General features: G+C 23.6%; 3 protein-coding genes across 5 annotated transcripts; 2 read left to right on the forward strand and 1 right to left on the reverse strand.

Annotated features, from left to right (window-relative positions):
- The first annotated feature begins 93 nt into the window (after positions 1 to 93).
- On the forward strand, positions 94 to 3,543 carry LOC105360921 (Ribosomal protein S6 kinase II). Its single transcript, XM_011497943.1, has 13 exons — positions 94 to 351; positions 562 to 753; positions 815 to 896; positions 961 to 1,121; positions 1,193 to 1,299; positions 1,356 to 1,533; positions 1,615 to 1,780; positions 1,855 to 2,010; positions 2,108 to 2,367; positions 2,435 to 2,683; positions 2,760 to 2,998; positions 3,056 to 3,317; positions 3,402 to 3,543. The coding sequence occupies exons 1-13, from the start codon at positions 298 to 300 to the stop codon at positions 3,528 to 3,530; spliced, it is 2,235 nt and encodes a 744-aa protein (XP_011496245.1). The 5' UTR covers positions 94 to 297; the 3' UTR covers positions 3,531 to 3,543.
- Positions 3,544 to 3,557: 14 nt separating this feature from the next.
- On the forward strand, positions 3,558 to 7,007 carry LOC105360922 (guanylate kinase). 3 transcript variants are annotated; one of them, XM_011497944.1, is made up of 6 exons: positions 4,896 to 5,004; positions 5,516 to 5,672; positions 5,916 to 6,183; positions 6,307 to 6,530; positions 6,628 to 6,738; positions 6,816 to 7,007. In XM_011497944.1, exons 2-6 carry the CDS (start codon positions 5,630 to 5,632, stop codon positions 6,821 to 6,823), a joined length of 654 nt encoding a protein of 217 aa, XP_011496246.1. In that variant the 5' UTR covers positions 4,896 to 5,004; positions 5,516 to 5,629; the 3' UTR covers positions 6,824 to 7,007. The 3 variants fall into 3 exon arrangements, with proteins under 3 accessions (XP_011496248.1, XP_011496246.1, XP_011496247.1); XM_011497946.1 differs by lacking the exons at positions 4,896 to 5,004; positions 5,516 to 5,672 and adding an exon at positions 3,558 to 3,630 and having other exon boundaries at positions 6,816 to 7,006; XM_011497945.1 differs by lacking the exon at positions 5,516 to 5,672 and having other exon boundaries at positions 6,816 to 7,006.
- Positions 7,008 to 9,458: 2,451 nt separating this feature from the next.
- On the reverse strand, positions 9,459 to 10,431 carry LOC105360923 (uncharacterized). Its single transcript, XM_011497947.1, has 3 exons — positions 10,230 to 10,431; positions 10,132 to 10,168; positions 9,459 to 10,035 (listed from the first exon to the last, which is right to left on the reverse strand). The coding sequence occupies exons 1-3, from the start codon at positions 10,276 to 10,278 to the stop codon at positions 9,612 to 9,614; spliced, it is 510 nt and encodes a 169-aa protein (XP_011496249.1). The 5' UTR covers positions 10,279 to 10,431; the 3' UTR covers positions 9,459 to 9,611.
- Positions 10,432 to 22,790: the final 12,359 nt, after the last annotated feature.

The following is a 22,790-nucleotide window of genomic DNA, read 5'->3' on the forward strand; positions in this document are numbered from 1 at the left end:
TAGTATATTCTTGTGGTCAATACTCCCATCACAAACAACTGTATATTTATTTAATATTTTAATTTGTACAACATCGCCCAAACTGAGAACGACATAAGAAAAGCAGCCTACAGATTAATCGATTCAACATATAGCGTCTGCTATTTAAGAAATACTGTTGAGTTGCCGTATAACCTACGGAATAATCATTTTGATTACTCGATCAGGGCTGTGCTAATGTTAGAGATTATAGAAAATTCTTTTGCAAACATTATTTACAAGTATATGAAATTGAGAAAATAGTTTCTATTGTCTAAAATGCCGCTAGCAACTTTGACTGTTCCTTGGAAACATGAACAAATAAATGAAAAGGTATGTAATTTAATGGATGAAATGCCATAACGCTTGTTATTTAATTCATCTTTACTTTATTTAAAATTTTTAATATTTATATAAGACGTTTACGTACAATAAATTAAAAATAGTAAAACTTATTAATATATTTGAAATTTTTAAATTTATAATCTTTAGTTAATTTTATTTTTTTAAGTCATGTAATTCATTGCTTTAATAAATTAATAGCAGAGCACTGAGATTCTTTCTGCAGAGAGTCAAGAAGAAAATATTATAAAGAGTTCCATGGATACACATTCAAATGGTTGTTCAGAATCTCATGAAATTGAAGTTCGAGATCTTGTTAGAGATGGTTATGAAAAAGCAGAACCTGGGCATTTTGAACTTCTTAAAGTTCTTGGGCAAGGCTCATTTGGCAAGGTTATATAAATTATCTTATTATAATTTTTATTAAAAATACTAAATATCAATAATAATTTAGGTGTTTCTGGTAAGAAAAACATTAGGCAAAGATAGTGGAACTTTGTATGCTATGAAAGTTTTAAGAAAAGCTACTTTGAAAGGTATTTATTTTCAAAATATATTATATTTTATATTTTTAATGGTTAAGATATGATTCATTTTTAGTTCGAGATCGAGTAAGAACAAAAATGGAAAGAAATATTTTAGTTGACGTGGAGCATCCTTTTATTGTTCGTTTACATTATGCATTTCAAACTGAAGGAAAACTTTATTTAATTCTTGATTTTTTAAAAGGAGGTGATTTATTCTCTCGCTTATCTAAGCAGGTTTGCTAAGAAATGTACTTATTAAAATTAACGTTTTAAATTAAATGTTATAATATTATTTTTTCTTATAGCTTATGTTTACTGAAGAGGATGTAAAATTTTATTTGGCAGAATTAGCACTTGCTCTAGATCATGTACATAGTCTTGGGATTATTTATCGAGATTTAAAACCAGAAAAGTAAGTCTTTCTTAATAATTTTATCAAATTTTATATAACGGTCCTTCTTTTTTCAGTATATTACTTGATACAGAAGGTCATATTGCTTTAACTGATTTTGGATTAAGTAAACAACCACTTGATGATACACAAACGTATTCATTTTGTGGAACAGTTGAATACATGGCTCCCGAGATTGTCAATCGCAAAGGACATTCATTTGCTGCTGATTGGTGGAGTTTTGGAGTATTAATGGTTACATTCTTGATATTAGATATATTTAGTTAAATAAAATTATTCATACAATGAATTGTAATATAAATTTATAAATTTTAGTTTGAAATGCTAACTGGTGCAATGCCATTTCAAGGAGCTAACCGTAAAGAAACTATGACTCAAATTCTTAAGGCTAAATTGGGTATGCCACAAGAAATATCACCTGAAGCGCAATCACTTTTGCGTGTTTTATTTAAAAGAAATCCTGTGAATAGATTGGGCTTTAGTATGTATATATTCAACATTGTCATTTTCATGTATATTTTAATAATGTTTTTTTATGATTTAATTAAATTATAGAAGGTATAGACGAAATAAAAAAACATATCTTTTTCCAAACTATTGATTGGCAAAAACTATACAAAAAAGAAATTAAACCACCCTTCAAACCAGCTGTTAGCCAAGAAGATGATGCATTTTATTTTGATAGTGAATTCACTTGTAAAACACCCAAAGGTAAAGTATATCAACATAAAATGTAACATTATAAAAGAAAATTTACTGAAAAATTATTGATAATTAAATTATAATCGAATAATTTTTCTCAATATAGATTCACCGGGTGTGCCACCAAGTGCAACTGCGCATGAATTATTTCGAGGTTTTAGTTTTGTAGCTCCATGTTTACTTGATAATCATGATAATTTTTTTGAACACAAACAATGTGAAAATGTTGCTAGTAATTTCCCAGCTTACGTTAATCCTACTTGTATAACGGATGAATATGATTTTAAACAAGAGATAGGCAAAGGAAGTTATAGTACTGTTTATTTAGCTATTCATAAAGCAACAAAAACGGAATATGCTATTAAAGTATACAAAATTCCAACTATTTATATTCATGAAGTTCATTTCGTATTATTTTTATTTTATTTTTTAGGTAATTGACAGAAAAAAACGAGACCCTACAGAAGAAATAGAAATATTATTACGTTATGGAAGACATCCACATATTGTTACTTTAAAAGCTCTTCATGAAGATGAAAGACATGTTTATCTTGTATTAGAGCTATTACGAGGTGGTGAACTTCTTGATAGAATGTTACAACGTCGTAATTTTACCGAAACAGAAGCTGCTGAAGTTACCTATACTATTACTAATGTTGTACAATATCTTCATGAAAATGGAGTAATAACTGTTATCCAATATATAACATTTTTTCATTAATTTTCAACAATATTTTTAATACAATACGCTTATATAGGTCGTACATCGTGATATAAAGCCTTCAAATATTTTATACGCTAAACCTGGTTGTAATCCTTTAACATTGTGTATTTGTGATCTTGGATTTGCAAAACAATTAAGAGCTGAAAATGGTTTATTAATGACACCCTGTTATACAGCCAATTTTGTGGCCCCAGAAGTACTAAAACGTCAAGGATATGATGCTGCTTGTGATATTTGGTCTCTTGGTATTTTGTTATACATCATGTTATCTGGGTAAGTCTAGTATAAAATATTGAAAAATCAATTATTAACAAAAAAACTGTTTTGTAGTCGCATTCCATTTCCTAATACTCCAGGGGATACGCCAAACGATATTTTGGATAAAATCGTACGCGGTTACATAGATGTGGAAAGTGGTGTGTGGTGCCAGATTTCTGTAGAAGCAAAAGATTTAGTAAAACGTATGTTGCATGTGGATCCAACACGAAGGCCTTCTGCAACCAATATATTAAAACATCCTTGGATAATGAATAGATATCGTTTACCTTTAAATTTCTTACCAGATATTATTAAAGACCCAATCATTGTAAAGGTATTACAAAAATGAATGCATTATTAAAATAAAAGGTAAGACTTAATAAAATTAAATTATTAATAAATAATTAATTTGTCTTAGAACGCTGTTGCAGCAACTTACCAAGTCATGTCTAATAATACAAGATTGCCTCACATAGGTCCAGTCGTATTGTCAGAATTGGCAAGACGTAGAACTCGAACAAAACTATCTGCTAATATTCATATTTGAAATCAGTCCATCATTTTTGCCATTTTACCTAAACTATTTACTAGACAAAGGGTCTGGGACTTGCGACGATGATCGTTGCCTCATCGTTGTATACAACCAAGTGCGTATGCCTCAATTTTTGATGTTAGACAATGAGAACATATAACTATAGTCATCATTTGAATTTATTATAAAGAATTGCTAATATTCCATATAAGTTAAGCGTGTCAAGAATTATGTGATAGTTATTTATTTTGATTTGCGCTTTTAATAGATATATGTGCAGATATATATATATTTTTTTATGTAAGTACATATTTTTTAAAAAATTCATCTTATAAAATTTCTAAATATATTTTTCTGCAATTAAAAGCATCCTAAAATAATAAACGTAAAAAGTAACATCAGGTATATTTATTTATTATAAAATATTGTATAATATTATTTTTCATGAATGAATATAAATATTGTCAAGATTATATCTATAAAAAGCTCTCTTAAATGCATTTAATAGATATAAGAATTAATTTTATCAATTAGTTAATGTTACAATTATTACTATTTAAAAACCTATTATATTTAATTGAATCGAAATTAGTAAAATAGTAAAGTTTACATTATGAATTATAGATAAAAATGTACAGTCTTATTTTGAAAATGTATTTAGATCCGACCATTAAAAATTATAAAATTAAAAGACTAAACATAATCAGTAACGCCGATACACAAGGTTGGTTGTTAACGAGATTTCTTTAAAAAGTTGACAAAATCAATCATTTTTCTCTATTATTGAGATAAATGCTTAGATACATGTTGCCATAATTGTTCTTATAAGCTCATTATTATATGCGTGTATATTTTTATATAAAAATCGAAGAATATACGAATATAAAACCGAGTGACAAAATGCCATAATGATATATTAAACAATGGAGTTTGTGAAGAAAAAAATCTATTTCTTTTATACATTTATCTTTAAATTTTAATATATGTAAGATCATTTTTGCCTGTAGTTGCGTTCTACCTACTAAGAATTATCTCAGGAAAATATTTTATTTGTCATTAAAACTATGTACCTATTTATAACTTAATATAATATTGTATGAATAAACGAATCAAAGGTACTCTGAATCAAAATAAAAATATTATGTACTTTTAAATTGTTTTGAAATATATAAATAAATGTGAAAGATTATCGAAATTGAAATAATTACCCTTTTTACTTTTCATTTTCCATAATAATTCACGTGTAAGCTGAGTATTTTAAATTTATTTTTAAAATGCCCGCAAAATTTGAATATTTTTAAGTGACATCTACTGGAATAAAAATCTAAACATAAATCGTATACTAAGAATAAGCCGCGTTCTAAGTCCTATTATTTAATATACTGTAGAAGCGTAACTGCTATTCGGTTTCTTTCATTTTTCCGCTAAATTTAGAGTCCTGAAGGAGACAATCAAACAACATTTATTTAATTAGACAAAAATCATTAAGGTAAGAGCATTGTGCATTATGTGTATTGAAATTTTCTTTATTCATTGGGAAAGCATCATCTTGATTATTTGTGATCCAAAATCGCAAGCAAAATTTCTGCTTGTGAGCACAAATGAAGCATGCCATCTTCACTTTATTTTCCTGAGCTTGAAAATGTTCCCGCTATTTTGCTCCTTTTATCATCTTTCAAACAAAAAGAATTATAATAGTGTTTGAGGTGAAAGTGAAGTGCATGCATGCTTCAATGTCGATTATTTTACCGCTTGGATGAGGTGCAATACTTTTGGAACAGTGTTCGCGCGTCTACGACAAATTTAATATTACAAAATCAATACTTCCAAGACGTTCATATCACTTTAATATTGTGATACATTTATCAATACATTTTTAGTAAAGTTGTATAATTTTGAGTACAGTTCTTACGAATTATATTACAAGATTTTTTTATATTTTTATTTAAATCATGAATGCTCTATTTCAAGTACCTATCTTTATTACAATTTCTTATTAGGTTTTATGGATATTCAAATAAGATGGGTATTATTTGATTAGTCCATTATTACTTTCATATGTGACTGCTATTTATTGAAAAGAAATTTGAGCAAGAGTACACATACATTTTCTAATGTATACACAAATACCACTGAGCTTTCAAGTATTCAAAATAGGTATGATTGAGTATGTAGGCTAGATATTTATCATCACAACATGCATACAATAATAAATAGTTAATATTTTATGGACATATTTTTTTAAATTATTTTTTATCATTTTGATTCTCATTTTATAAAAAAAATATAAATATTACTTTCATTATACATCAAAAATTACTTCATGGATATCCTTTATATTATCTTATTCTTTTAAAATTTTTTCTACAAATATTTTTATTATAAATTATAAATTTGTAGGTTTTTGCATCATGCTTCAGAAAGGCCCACGTCCTGTGGTTTTCTGCGGTCCATCGGGTACTGGAAAAAGTACATTGATAAAATTGTTATTTGATGAATTCCCCGATAAATTTGGATTTTCTGTTTCCCATACAACAAGAAAGCCAAGACCTGGAGAAGAACATGGGGCTCACTATTATTTTACAACTAAAGAAGACATGCAAAAACAAATTAATCAAGGAGATTTTATAGAAACTGCAACATTTAGTGGTAATCTATATGGAACAAGGTAAAGAAGTTAAATATGAATGCACTTATACTTTTCTTTAATAATTTTTATTTAATAGCTTTATCTTTCTATTGATAATATTATTTATCATTACATGTAGTATATTATACATTTCTGTTATAGTAAACAATCCATAGAAGACGTTCAAAGAGATGGCAAGATATGTGTTTTAGACATTGAAATGGAAGGAGTTAAACAAATTAAATCAAGTTCACTTAATCCCTTATATATTTTTATCAAACCTCCATCCATTACAGATCTGGAACACCGATTGATTGGGCGCAAAACTGAAACCAATGATTCCTTACAACGTCGATTATCCAGAGCAATCTTAGAAATGGAATTTGGTAAGTATAAAAATAATTATAAATTTTTAATTTTATAATAATTTTTTTATTTATATTTATAAGTTATTCTAAATATTATTTCCATTTATAATTGCAGGTGAAACTCCAGGAAATTTTGACATTATAATTGAAAATGATAATATTGAAAAAGCATATAAAAAATTGAAAGACTTTATATTAACTGAATTAAATCAACAAAAGCTAACCGGTATTTATTAAATAAATAATATTTATTTTTTAAATTAAAATGAAGTTTTTAATAATTTGTTTTAATATCTTATACAGAAAATTGACATAATTTCATGAACAACTTGTGTTAAGTGCCAATTAAATTATAGAATTGTTATCCAGTTAATTTGAGCAAAATTTCCAAAATGCTCAAAACGCAAGAACATACACTTTGGAAATTCCAAGTATTAGAGTACAAATGTGATTAGAGAATAATATATTTCTGCAGTGCATCAATTCCTGTAGTTAAAAATATTTAAATATTTATTTTAAAATTAACATTTATAACAAAGATAAAAATGAGAATAATTTTTAATAAATTTTTTAAATGTTTATTGCAAATTTTATAGTTTATTTCACTGTCATTATTCTTAAATTTAATATTAAATATTGTTATTGTTATTGAACACAAACTAGAATTGGCTGCATTGTAAAATATATTTATATTTTTCGTATTTCTATTTTAATAATTAAGTAAAGATATTATTGAATTAAATATATTTATAGCTTTGTAAGATAATTAAGTTACATAAAATAGTGTATAAGATTAAAAAAAATATTTATTGTAGGTATCAGTTTAATAGGTAAATTTTTGCTGAATTTTAAAATTATTAATTTTTAAAATATTATTGATGTGATTTATATTTATTATAAGAAATTTAATTTCACAAAAAAATTAATTTATAATTCCATAGATTATGAAAACATTTAAAATGTATAACTTGATTTTATAAATTATAAAGATGATTATGTCGCGAGATTTAATATCCTTAGTTTGTAGCATTAAAATTGTATAAAGCATATTTAAAAAATTTTTAAAAAGTTTTAAAAATTTTGAATTAACTGTATTTATTGTATTACCAATATTAATTAAATTATAAATTACGTGTCAATAAAAAATTCAATTAAATTTAGCAGTATATTTGAAAACTGTTAATAAGTATAAGTCAAATAAGGATTTAAATATTAATATTAATACAACAACTGAGACTATCCACCACTAAAAAAATTGTGTTTCGCTAGAATAGGTTTATATGTATAAAAGAATTATTCAGAATTATATTTTCTACCTTGAAATGCTTTATTATATAAAAATGAGCAAAGTAACTTAAATTCTATTATTTTAATTTTTATATTCATTACTAAAGAAAATTAAATTTTCCTATATTTATAAAGTTTAATGTACATTATAATAGAGTATTACATTATGTAAAGATCAAATTGATCAAATATAAATTGAGAAATAGAAACTGCCAAAAAATAAAGAAAATATACATCAGATATTTAATATTTTGTGAATATTGTTAAGAAAGTGATTATGTGAATTGAATTTATTTGCTATTATATTTTTTGTCATTATAAGTTTTACTTCAATTATTCTTGGTTATTATTATATACCGCAAAAACTTTTACTATCATTATTATTATTATTATTATTATTATGGAAAAGTAAAAGTATTATCAGTTGCGTTGTTAATACATATTTTGTAGATAATTATTTATTTAAATAATAATTTGTTGTAAATGCCTTTATAAAATTCATGTAATTTCAAACATAATAAAAAATTATGAATTGATGAAATAAAAATTAGAAAAACTGATTTATAGTTTCATTTGTATACCTAAAAGACAAAACATATGCCTGAAATAAAAATTTAACTTAATTTGAAAATAAACAAATAAAATTTTTTCTTTTACGTAAAAATAAAAAATGTTAGAAATGATATAAAATTATTCAGTGATAAAGTATGTTTTTAAAATAATATTCGATAAGTTTCAATTAGAACAATCGTAGATATGCTAATCATAAATTGTTATAGACGGAAATTTAAAATCAGTTATATAATAAATAAATAATATATATTTAAAACAAAATCTAAAAAATCTAATTTTAAAAACATATATAATTACATTTCAGTTAAACATATAAAGCATTAAAATAAATGTTTTATACATATATACATTGTAAATAATTTTATTTCTATAATTATTAAAATGATTTTAAAGATAGCTACATTTTATAGTAATTTATTCTAGCATGCTGTAGGATGTATTTCTAAAACATTTCCAAAATAGAATTACGTTTAGGGTATGATGTTCGACATTCAGAAATATAAATAAACTATAAATATTAGTCAGAAAACTAATTATTATAAATCATTGAAATATAAGTAATGAAATAAAATGTTATTGTATTTGAAAATTTGATTAATAAAATTGTTTATTAAACATTATCTGAAAATGAACTATTAATATGCTTAACAGTTTTAAAAAATTTTAAATAAAATTCACTTGTATACTGTAATAAGTAATCAAATAAATAATAAGATGTAATTTTTTAATGAAAAACTTCACAAAGTAAAATGAAATGGTTAAAATAATTATATTTTTAATATCAAAAAGTTGATTCTTATTATTTATAATTATCTCTATTATCTCTAATGTTAAAAATATAATTTACCATTATCAAATGAATTAGTAAATTAGTTATAATTTAGTAAACTTTTTTTTAAATCAAATAATGTTTTGATGCATAAAATATTACAATTTTTCAATTACAGGTCTTAAAATGTATAGAAGTGAGTGTTTCGTGTAAAATCTTAAATTCAAATTTTAGAAAATATAATGCAAACAAAATTCCTGTATAGAATTAGGAAAAAAAGATAGATCAAACACTAAATTTAAAAATAAAAATTGATAGTATATTTTGATATGTAAAAATTGCATACAGATAATTAATAGTATAACATGCGTGCAATTCGTTCAAGCAAATTCAGTAATGTAATCGGCTAGAATTGGTAAGCATTACAAATAAAATCACAACCGTTATCCCATGATAGAATAAAATAATCTTCAATTAATTGGAGCGGTACGCCTCAATCTCCAATTGTTCTGTCCATGATGATGTCGTATCCTGTGTTTGCTCGTGTCGCTTACCGTAAGCGAGGTGATCAGAACGTCATCGGAGACTGCTGGTAATGGTCGTAATTTAGACATCTGAGGATATCCTGAGAACACGTACTCTAACACCTGACTTTGTGGCTGAAAGACATTCGCGGATTCAGTCGCAACTACACGCTTAGCTAACTGCCCGAGCTCTTCCTCTTCGCGCAGTAACCGACTTGTGAGTTCGCGTAACTTTTTAATCTCATCGAGATTGGCACGTGCACTCCATTTCAATATGGACTTGGAGGGCCTTACAATTCTACTGGTTGGCAACTTACTGGATTCTGGATAGTAGGCCTCGTAGAGGATTGGTATCCGTGATCCCATCAAGCTACTCCATAAAAATCAAAGCTTTTTAATGTGAAGATAAAGAATCGATGTGAATAATCACTTTTATTACTATACATTGAACGTAACACTAACTTACCCCGTTTGTCGGTCCTGGGCCGCAGCATGAGTGATTTCTGAAAAATTAACGTTAAATGCGTTAGAGTAGTCGCGGACAGGGTCTCCGTCTATACCTACCCAGAATAAGCAGTGAAATCACGATCATCATGCACTTGAATGCCATCATTCTACTCGCATTAGTGACACCGCCAGATAGAAAATTTCACACCCGCAGCTCTGACTATTTTTGGAAGTCTGCGACGAAAATAAATTACAGACTCTTCAATTTATACGAACGTTTATCGACGAAGTCATCATTTAGCGGGCATTCGAAAATTCAGATTATGCGAAAACCGCCGGATTATATCAATATAGTTTTTTTAAAACATAATTAAATGAATTCGTAACATTTAATAAAAATTATCTGTTAATTGTTTTTCACTTATTATTTTTTTAGTTGTCAAAGTAGTTCATAAACCATTACTTTTCAATTAAAGTGTTACGTAGTCGGATACGGGAGTGTTTGTATTAGTAAACAGAATTTTTTTAATCATATTGACATGTGGATATAAACAAAAATTACGATTAAAAATTCATGTTCTGCTGTAAAATATCACCTAAATAATATTATAATAAGACCATAATAACAATATAAAAAGTAACGAGTGTATTTGGTTAGCAACACAACTAATCAAAAATACTCCATCAATGATAAATTTATCACATTAATTGAAACTCAATAAAAAATCGATATATTAATTGCACACATAATTCGATGAATTATATATATATAATAAAATTTATAAATTTTAAATGAGCTAGTTTTCAATTAGATTATTCAAATATGTTTTAAAAATCATCTTTAAAAATAAATATACATAAACGATGAGCTAATAGTTTTAAGAACAATTGTTTTTAATAAAAAATTCTGCACATCAATAATTAAATTTATTAGACAATGGCTATTTTTAATATTTGTATGCAAAAAATATATATGACATAATTTATAAAATTCATGCTACTAATTATACATTGTAGAATAATGATTATGAACATAGTTTTGTAATCTCTACTTAAAACAATATTAATATTATATTTTTCATAAATTGTCATTTGTAAGATATTATTTAGAATATATAAACGTAGGTCTTTATAAAATATTAAAAAAATGTATATACATAAAGAGCTTATATTTACTATTCACATTTATATATAGACTTTTTATCATCATTTATTGTATCGTCAACATCTAACTTTTCGTGTATATACTTTATATATTTTATGCACCGTTGTGTACTATACATTAAAATTATTACATTTTTTTCTATTAAACTATTATTAAGTAAAAGGAAGTATTTTATAATTTTAAAGTTTTTAAATACCTATGTAGATTGAATAATATTATAAAATTAAAATCCTACACTGAATTACTATATATTTACATATGTCTACATTATAATAATTTTCTATTGATTTTAAATATTAACATATATTAATTTTAATTCTTAATTTTATAAAAGTAAACAGGTGTTAATATTAATTTTTAATAGAATTTATATTTTATTTTATAATATTTTGTATAATTTTATATTTAATAATAATGGTGAATATCATTCTGATCAATCTTACAAATTTAATCAAGTTCAATATCATAATATAAATTTTAAAAATGGAATAGAAGATTAATTGTTGTTATTATGCTTATCAATAAATCTAAAATTCATATTCTGAGTAGTTTAATTAAGTTAATCGAAGATAAAGGCAATTTAATTTTTTAATTAAATTTATATCTTATTATACAACATTTGTAATATCATATATAAAAGTATCTATAGAATCTATTAATCCTAGTTATACATACAAAATGAAAAAAAGGGGTAAATTTATGAGCATCTGCACGAGATATCAGTTATGAAAATAATTAACATTTCATATTCATTTATTTTGTATTAAATTTTTCGTAATAAGTTGCTAATTTAAATGATAAAAAGCTAATATTTCTTTAATAGATATCAAATGAATTTAATAATTAATTTACAAATTTCAGCGTCTAAATAAAAAACATTCTGAATGTGCAGATCGGAAATGAAATAAACTTGAAACAAGATATAACAATTTACCATTTTGATGCGCTTCTTGCTTAAAATTTTATTTTTAATCAATTTATTTTAATCATAATGGCATCAAATCCAATTCATCTATTGATCGAAATTAACTTTCTTTCTCTATAGTATTTTGAAAAAAAATTCAATAAAACCTAAAATATTAGTAAAAAATGAATTGTTAAATACTTTTCAATATAAATATTAAATTTTTATGCCGTGAAAACTTTCTTAAAATTTTTTGTTTTTGATTATTAATTCCTTAAAATATTTTTATAAATTCAGAAAATGTTACTTATTCTTATTAAAGGAACATCAATATTACGTTTTGTAATTTTTAAATTGAACTATCTTTAATAAATGTGATATAACCAGAATCCAATTTATTAATAATATATAATATATACTAAATTTTTTATTCTTGATCTAATAGTTTATTAATTTAGATATTAATGTAGATTAATATCTAAAGATAGATTTTTCGAAATTTAAATGTTAAGGAATTTAATTAAAATTTAGAATGAAATTTTATACTACTTTCACGCATTAGATATATGTATATATATATGTATATAATTCGTAAACAAACGATACAATTTCGCTTTTCGATTACAAACATAAAAGTATGAAGTACTTATTTCAAATACCAGAGAATACTTATTTGTTTTTCTCTTGCTAATTACTCAAAAATCGCATGAAATTTAAATATTTAATAGTCAATGAGTTTTTTGTTTAAATGGTAATTCATTGTATACTTCTTATGTCACTCTCTTACCTAAAATTCAAACAATTAAACTCTCATATTTATCATAGAGAATGTATATAAAATAATGAATAAATGTTGTAAGTTTGAAAAAATATTTATTCTTTTTTGTATATGTAGGTTAAAATAATTATCATATTAAATAAAAATTTGGATTAAGTACAAATATGTAAGGATGGATTATGCTCGTAATAAATAACACCTGCAACCACCATCGACACAATATTTTCCACTCTTACCCCCAGGTATATTGCCCACATTTTTACAAGCCTTTTGGCATTCGTCTTCTGTGCACTCTGTAAGAAAAATAACGAAACAGAAATTAAAGGAATAATAGAAAACCGTTAGTCACTTTTCTATTATAAAATGATTATAGCTGTATAAGAGAAGGTCAAACTACTCACTAGCTTGGATACTGCAGACAAAAAGCATCGCTACGATAAGTAGCAGGAAGTATTGCAAGAACCTCATTTTGTAGCCTCGAAAATATTAAGTGATCTTACTTTACATATGCCAATAATAACTCCTTCTGCCAGGCTGGATTTCTGTCTTCTCTTTTATAATCACCCGTCAACTACATTTTCTCGCCAAAAGCTAAAGCTTTCCAGGCGACCTTTGCTCTTATAATCTAGCATTTAAAATTAAGTAATTGCTCGCAAATAGTTCTATATAATTACTATGATGAAAGATATTTTGTTTAGATATATGGAGCACAAGGTCTAATTAAAAACGACTTTACGATTGATACATAGAATCCTGAAAAATTGTAATTTTAAATATACCGTTTTAAATATAGAATTTCAAAGTAATTAACATAATTATAATTGATTTTACACAACTATTTTTTCTACAAAAAAACCTACATAACACAAAAAACATTGAATTTAATTACTACAAAAAAAGCATTACTTGACATTTATACTTTTAAATTAAGCTTCTTTTATTGGTTAAATAAGCAGAAAAATGAAGTGGATCATTTTAAATAAAAGTTAAATTATATGTACGATGCTAACATGTTATCATACGCAAATTAATGCGTAGTATAACTGATATGCATTTAACCTTGATATTACTTATGCAACGTCAAACTATGATTTCATTTTATTTTCGTCAAATTTTGTTTGCACTTTATTAAGCAGATTATTTTTTTATTAAAGCAATAATTGAAAATTATTATAAATAAATAAATAATATCTTAATAAATAGATAAATAACATATGTAAATAATAAGTTATAAAAAAAATTTTTTTACATATCTCTCAGTTTCCTACTCAATACAAAAAAACTACCATCAAATTTGTTTAAAAAAGGTATAAAAAAAAGAATTTAAAAAGTAATTGTAAATGTTATACTAAAATATACTACAAAAATATATTTCCAAAATATACGCAGAATGTAAATATAAATACGTATAAATATAAATTACGAAAACTTAAATTTATTAAATATTTAATATTTAAAATATATTTAAAATTCAATATGATGAAATCAATTTTGAGGATAATTTAATCAATAACATTGATTTTTTCCTAGGTCTATTAAATTAAACTTGGCTGGAAAATTTAGTCAGTTCAATATTTAATTTTATAAATAAATTAAATTATTTTAAACATCTTAAAAGATATAATATTAAATATTTAAAGATGAAACTTTTGACATCCATCCATTAGATAAAATAATTATATTAAAAATGAATTTATTAATAATATTTATCGACATATTTAATTACATATTAGTCATATCAAACTATTTAACTCAATAAAATAATTTTAACTTGTAACCTAATTTGTAAATTTGATAATTATTTACTATTAAAACGTAAATTTAATTAAATGCTGTCATTTATTTCTATTTTTTAATTTAAAAATAGTATTATTAAACATATAAATTATATATATATAAAAAATTTTAATACTAAATATTCTAAAGCGCTTATAATAATGTAAATATAACAAAATAAATGGCCATACAATATTCACCGATCATTTATATATATAAATATCTTAATTTTACTTTGTTTTTTTTTATTTCATTTATTGAAAATTCCATTAATTCAACTGATTTATTATCAATCTTAATTTACTTTATGTAAATTTTACATTACAAAGAACAAAAATATAATAGTAAATAATAAACTTATTATAAACATTTTAATACAAAAAGAAATATGTGATATGTTATATGCTATATTTTATTCAACTGCATTTAATAACTTAGTGAATATTATTATTTATTCAGGTAAAAATTGCTTAAATATCTTGCATCGAAAAGATAATGAATTAATATTTTTTACGTATTTAAAATGATATTGAAGTTAATATTTAAAAATAGTAAACTGTAAGACTGTACAACTGTAAAACTGTAAACTGTAAAACTGTAGAACTTTTTATTAAAATCATATATAACGAATTTGATTTTAAAGTCAGACTTAAAAGCAATTATACATTCAAATCTTGTACAAAATAAACTTTTTTAATGATTTATAATATTTGGTATAATAAAAGTAAATGATTAATAATTTCTTTACTATCGAGTATTATTATTTTATTCTAAATAATTGAAAGGTTTTTTTTTAATATGACTGAATATTATTAAGCTTATTAAATATGAGCAATCATTTGACAATTTTGTAAATAATTCTTTTACCGTTTAAAAGTGTTTAATGATAAATAACATCTTTATTATATATTTAAAACTTATTCATAAAAATTCACGTAAAAAATAATGTCATTGCTAATTTTCTATTTAAAATCATATGTGTTGTGTATAAAATTGTCTATTGTATGTTAACGAATTGCATAATAAAAGATTCAATTTTAATAGATTCAGTTTTTATAGTAGAATTTTAATAATATTTATATACTTTTCTAAATAGAATTTTCGTGATTCCTATATTTATATTCAACGAGCTTGAAATAATGCATTACTTATAGCAATAGAAAAAACGTTAACAGCTAAAATTTAACTTCATTTCGAATGATTGGACTAACAAACATGTATTTTTCGGTACATGTTGGGTACATAAAATATGAACTGTAACAACGATAGTTGAATAATATAAAAAATTCCTCTCAGTGCAGCATCAAAATCAAGAGCTTTTAATTTAACAATTCAAGCATGTAGTCTATTCGTTTGTCTTGAACGACGTAATTAAGATGATACAGCATCAATATGAACCATGTCTTCGCTTGTAATTCTTTTAATTTTGTTTTTACTTACTATATGTAGTTATTAGTAAATAATAAGTAGTCCGTCGACTAATCATAAGATGTACTTTAACAATTGATTTAACTATCAATTTTATCTTGGTCATGAATCAATAGATCTTGGCATATTATTACTTTTGCACTGTATATTAGATCATTTGGATTTTAAAAACTAAAAAATTAATAGTTCAACGTCCATGACAGACTTCACTACTCATAACAGTATTATAATAAACTTTCATAATTATATTAATTTGAATATGCATATTTCGCTAACAACTTTATCGCCAGTAATGTAAAACACGGGAGTCATAAAATATTAAAAGAACATCTAGTAAAAAAACTAGCTTGATTGTAAATTTCGAGTTTGGATGATTGGTCTACAGATTTCTGCCTTTTCCTTTTATACTTTTATATAAAAAACATTATTATTGAGTTTTCAGAAACTTTTTTTTTGTTGTGTAATGTGCCATATAAATAATATCGTGTAAATATACTTCATATGAAAATACGTATATATTTTATCACACGTGTATTGTAATGCACGTGTTTTTGAAGTACCTATAACATTATGAGCTATTATTAGATCAATTGAATTTAAAAGAAGTTAGCTAAGTAGTAAGACTTAAAACTGTAAAACTTTCATAATTTAATTAAAATTAAGGAAAGTTATGCTTATGTTTCCAAAATATTTACATTATTATAAAGGATAAAATATTGAAGTTTTCATTATCATTCTGTTTTTCTAGAAAATTGATTATTTAAGATTATTTCTCGAAAATTATTACGTTAATTTGTTAGGTTAGTTTAGTTTTGATAATAAAATAATATATCTTGAATTATACTTATAAGATATAAGCAAATGAAAATTTCATACGTAGCTCAAATATTTGTAAGTGTTATACATAATAAAATAAAAATTTTACAGTACAAGAATTGAATTGCAAAGCAATTGTATGAATAAAATAATAAATATGTTATAATTCACACGATCATCTATTTCTTTTAAAACTTTTTTTTGGCTTTTACTTTTTGTTCTTTTCACTTTATTTAATTTAAACAAAGCTGTATATTAACATTAATCATATAAAACCCTTACATTATAAATTTGTACTAAATATTTGCATAGTATATATATTATCAAGGCAAATATAGAAGGTTATACAAAAGCTGATGAAATTTAATAATATATGTGTGAGATTTATTGAAATATAAAAATGTATGTACCACTACATTAAATAAAGCGAATATAATATTAAATGGCCTTAGTTATGATGTATAATCTATTCATATTGACAAAAAATTCGCATTGTGGAAAAAATTAATGCTGTAAAAATGTTTTGCATCAATAGAAAAAGTGGTAATATTTTATTTAACTATATAAACTTACATAGTCACGTATTTTTATATCTATTAAATGTGCCACCATGGAAGCAATTTAAAATTAAGACAGAAAATGATAATTTCATGTAAATGATTAACAGTGTATCATTCCGATGTTTAAATGATATTTTATTAGCACGATTATTCATTGAAAGTAAAATTCATATAACAGTCAAATAAATTTAACGTATCCCAAAACCGAATAATAAAATCCAACGATAACGATTGGATTATCTAAATCATCAAATCCATTTCTCTAAAACTTCCAGCTTAACTCATCGATTTTCCTTTTTATACAAGTCTATTTGGAGAATCATCGTGGCATTGATTTATTTTGTGATTTTTCATTATCGTTCATTTACGATAAGCTTAAATTTGTATACAGTTATTCTTATTATTACATTTAAAATATAGATATAGTTATAATCTAGGAGGAACAAATAAAGAGTGTTTGTAATAACATATTAAAAATAATTAAAAATTTAATAACAAAATTTAGAACATAAAACATTAGAAGCGTAATTATATTTCGATTTATTTTCTAAAACTGTAATAGTATGTATTATGCAGTGAAGAAGTATATCAATGGTATCAGAAGATATATTTGCCTCACTTAATAAGACATTCTTAGGTAACTTACGAAAATATTGGAATCGAGAGATATATAATAAACAAATTTTTAAGTTAACTATATCGATTCTCATTGTTTCTAGCGTAGCTTTTTTGTTAAAATAAAGCATTTTTCATTTAACATTTAGAAAAATAATAATATTTTTAATACATAAAATATTAATTTAATATCAAGTAATTAAAACTTTTAAATTTCAATATGCATTCAATTTAATTATAATACATAATTTAGAATACATTTTTTATTAGTTTATTATAATAAATGATACCTTATAAAATAAGGTATTGCTGTTTATAATCAATTTATGAGTTAATTGAAACTTATTGATATACACCTACACTTATTCGATGAATTTTATGTCTAGTTTGTTATATAGAAAGCTTGTTACATAGAGCTGTTTCAGACGCTTATATTTTATACAAAGATTTTCTTCGTAATTTCTTTCCATACTTACGAGCTTAACAATTAAATCCATAGTCTGTGAAAGTGAAAATTAAAAACAAAATATGATAAACAATATGATAAAAAATGTAATACATCAAACCATGGAAAAGTTATGTGTTTGAAAAAAATTGAATAATACATAAAAAATCAGAAATTTTATTGCCATTCAAAACGGGGGTCATATATGCATATAACTCTCACATACGTCAAACGCTTCATCCTTTCACTCGACTAAATCTCTACATGTACAGGAATAAAATAACCTAGTCAAATAAAATCGAAAACAAATAAATGACCTCTCTCATTATTATTCTTGTTATCGATTTCAGTGTATTATAAAAATAGAATAGAGCTTAAGAAATTGCCCACCGTTATCAGACAATCCTCAATCTTCTTACAATACGTTGCTCAGCGATGCACTATTTGAAATAACGAGTTATGTTAATCTCAGTATTTAGAATTCCCTAAATTTTGTCATTCAGCGTTACGAACACGTTAAATCATTTAACTTAGTTATTATCACAACTAAGCAGAATTTTTCTCTATTTCTCTATATATCTATCAATCTATCTTTCTCGCTCTATTTCTATATATCTTCTTTTTCAGTCTATTTCTATATATATATATCTATCTATCTCACATTAACTCTGTATTGCATTACTGATAGACAACATAATGTTGGGCAAGATTCATAAGAATTAAGTGGGTTATAGCTGGATGAAACCTAATTATTCATACTAAAATATGAATAAGGTCCGGATTAAAAATAAAATCATTTCCAATTTAAAATATTAGCGTTAAATAAATATTAAATTTATTATTAATATTATGAAACGATTAGATAGTATTGCATCCACCGAATTAATATGAGAACGAAATTGTAGTAGTCATTCTTAATGTTATATATGGCAAATAAATACTTGAATTTCAATTCTTTTTTCTATTTGTTATCGAAAATGGTAAAAATCATTATTCGTTGTTAAGTAAATATTATATATATATCTCAATAACAAAACTAAAAATTTTCATTGAGCATTAACTATTTTTTTATATTTATTTTATTTAAATTAATTTATATTTATTTACAATAATATTTATATAAATAATAAAATTTATATATTTTTGTACAACAATTTAATATTATAAGCAATTGACAAATTGCATTACCGATATATTGTGTAATTAATGCAATACGAATTATAAGCTATTTGATAAACTATATTAACTATATTAAATATTGTTTAAATTCGATAAAAATTATTTGTCACCTATATAAGAATTATATCTTTTATATAAAAATGTTTCAAAGTGATATCTGAAATTGATATACTACATATGGACGAATAATATCAGTTTTCCACGAAAATATTAAAAAATTATATAATATTTATTGTTAGTATTGTATTTTAGCATGAAAATAATTTCACAGTAAAAATTTATCAGTGCATTATCTTAGTTTTACAATTATGCATAATATGTGTATGTGGGTATGTGCACACGCGAGTTTGCGTGTGCGTAATAGAATATTGCATGCGTGTGTATGTGTATCCATGCATGTGTACATTAGTTTTAATAGAAAACAAATAATTTATTGGAAAAGAACAGCGGTTCTATCTAAACATGTAATACATACAATAAACATTAAATTCAATATTATATAATGGAATGATGTGCAGAAGTGTAATAGGTAATACTATATAATAGCTATCCTTCTCATTCATTTTTTCATTCTCTCCTTATTGTTTTTTATTTTCGATTTTTTAAAATAAATATGTCAGCCAAAATTTAACCTTAGAAAAATGTTCATTATAATATTCATTTCAAATGATATTGGGTGTTTAAAAACTTCATTAATAAAATTAAATAAAAAGAAAGCTTATTTTTTTAATCAAAAAATAGGAAAGCGAATATTGGAAATTCGATGCAGGTTCGTTTACATATCTCGATTTACTTTTACTTTGATAAAATTTACAAATTATATTTATATTCGTATATAAATATATATGCAAATCGTCGAATTATTGAATTTATTTATAATAAACTTTTACTAGTTTTTTTGTTGTTTCACAAATCATAGCTGGACAATGTTGTAAAAGATGAATATATATATAATCATAGATGGACAATGTTATAAAGGTAAATTTTATGTTTGGTTATATAGTATAATGATTTATTTCTTCATAATTCATATAATTTCATTGGTTATAATAAAAATCTTATTAATCATCACTAATATAAATATTTAAAATTTGTTACATATTAATATACATGAAGATCGAATATCCCGATTTTTTAAGTGATACTTTACGTCAATATTGATGGATAAATTTATTATAATAGTTAATCTTAATGACGGAATGAATCTTATGAAACTATTAGAATTTATTCAATAGATAAATTTCTAATAGAAAATGTGCCTATACATATATAATATGTATATGTTATAAAATAGCCATAATAAATTTTCTTGTTATTTATGCGATTGTTAAGCGTGAATTTATTTTATGACTATGAATATGTGTTAAATAAAAATGATGTACCAAAACATTTTTGCTACATTGACACCTAATTATTACTTTTATCAATTAAGATCGTTTACTTAAAAAAAATGTATCATAATTACTATCATTTTATTAATATTTATTGACGATACATTCAATAACAAAAAATGTCAATTTGGTGAATTCTAGCTATTTAATTACAATTTTTTTGCTTCTAACAAAATATTTTCATTTACAAATTAAGTAGATATTATATTATATAAAGCACGACATTAATAAAAGTCAGATGTGACGAAAAAAATATCAGCAATATACTACAAACACTTTTTTTATTTAAGTAACATGTAGAGAGGAAATAAATTACATTATTAAGGTTTCCAGCAAAATGAATCTTACAGCTTTATACTTTATTAAAGAAAATTTTTTGTAGTTCAAGTCAAAGTAAATACTATGGGAAAGAAATTACCCTATGTTTTTGCTCCGGACAAACAACACTAACCTAATTAAAAAATTAGTCTCAGAAACAAATAAATAAAAGAACAAGAAAAATAGTGCTATTTGTTTAAGAATAAAAAATATAAGGGTATTAAATTATTTTACCCGTGGTGCAAGTGAAAAATGGGGATGTTGGATTCAGTAGTAACGAAGACATTAAGGAAGAGGAGAAAATTATCTATTTCTCATCCTCCCTTCAGTATATTCACTTCATTTCATTCATTCTATCTCTCTTTCTCATTTGCACATTTTCTCACGCTGCACAGAGAGCGGAACCTTTGACTGTAACGCGAAGGTTCGACCAGTAGTGTTTGAGGCGTACCTTTATCAGATTACACATTAATATTATCTTACCACTTATTTACCTTTTGCCGATGCATACCATTGTTCGAATATATCGTTTGATTCTTTTAAATTTCTGATCATTGACGATTTTTTATACTCCGTAAGTAAATAAATACTTGTTTATGTCATTAATAATATGATGATTTTTTGCTTTTAGTTTCTTAAAACAATTAAATTACTCTTTATTACTTTGACTATTCAAAAACTTAATAATATAATTGTTGTATTATTGTATTATAATTGTTATAAAAGCATTAATTACTCATTGTAGGAGTTATTAACTAATACCATGTTACTTTGTGATCATTTTAGAACAACAAACATTTTAATGTTAAATAACTTATAATTTGTTAATAAATTAAATTATTGTTCGTATTAGAAACATTTTAAAATAATTTATAAAATATTCGTTACGAATATTCATAAGAAAATTTTTAATAATTATTAAAGTATCGCAAATCGATCATATGTTTCAAACAAAATTATTTTTTTACTTTTTTATAAAATTATATTCAACTTTTATTCAAATGTATTAAATATAAATTTCTGTTTGTATTAATATAAATTTTGTACAATATAATATAAACTGAAAACATATAAAAGAATTTATTATTCTTTTTTATTTATTATTTAAATACATAACTTAAAATTTATTTTGAACACTTAATCTATAATTATAATAAATGGAAATTATTTTTAATTTTCATAAATTTAATATGATGCTGGATGTTTAATTAAAAAATTTTTACAATAACGTTTATTTATTTTTTTTTCGTTTTTTATTATTTTGATTATTCTGATCCATTTTTTAATTATTTCAAGTTATATC

This window comes from Ceratosolen solmsi, unplaced genomic scaffold (assembly GCF_000503995.2).
Source record: "Ceratosolen solmsi marchali unplaced genomic scaffold, CerSol_1.0 scaffold14, whole genome shotgun sequence".
Taxonomy (NCBI): domain Eukaryota; kingdom Metazoa; phylum Arthropoda; class Insecta; order Hymenoptera; family Agaonidae; genus Ceratosolen; species Ceratosolen solmsi.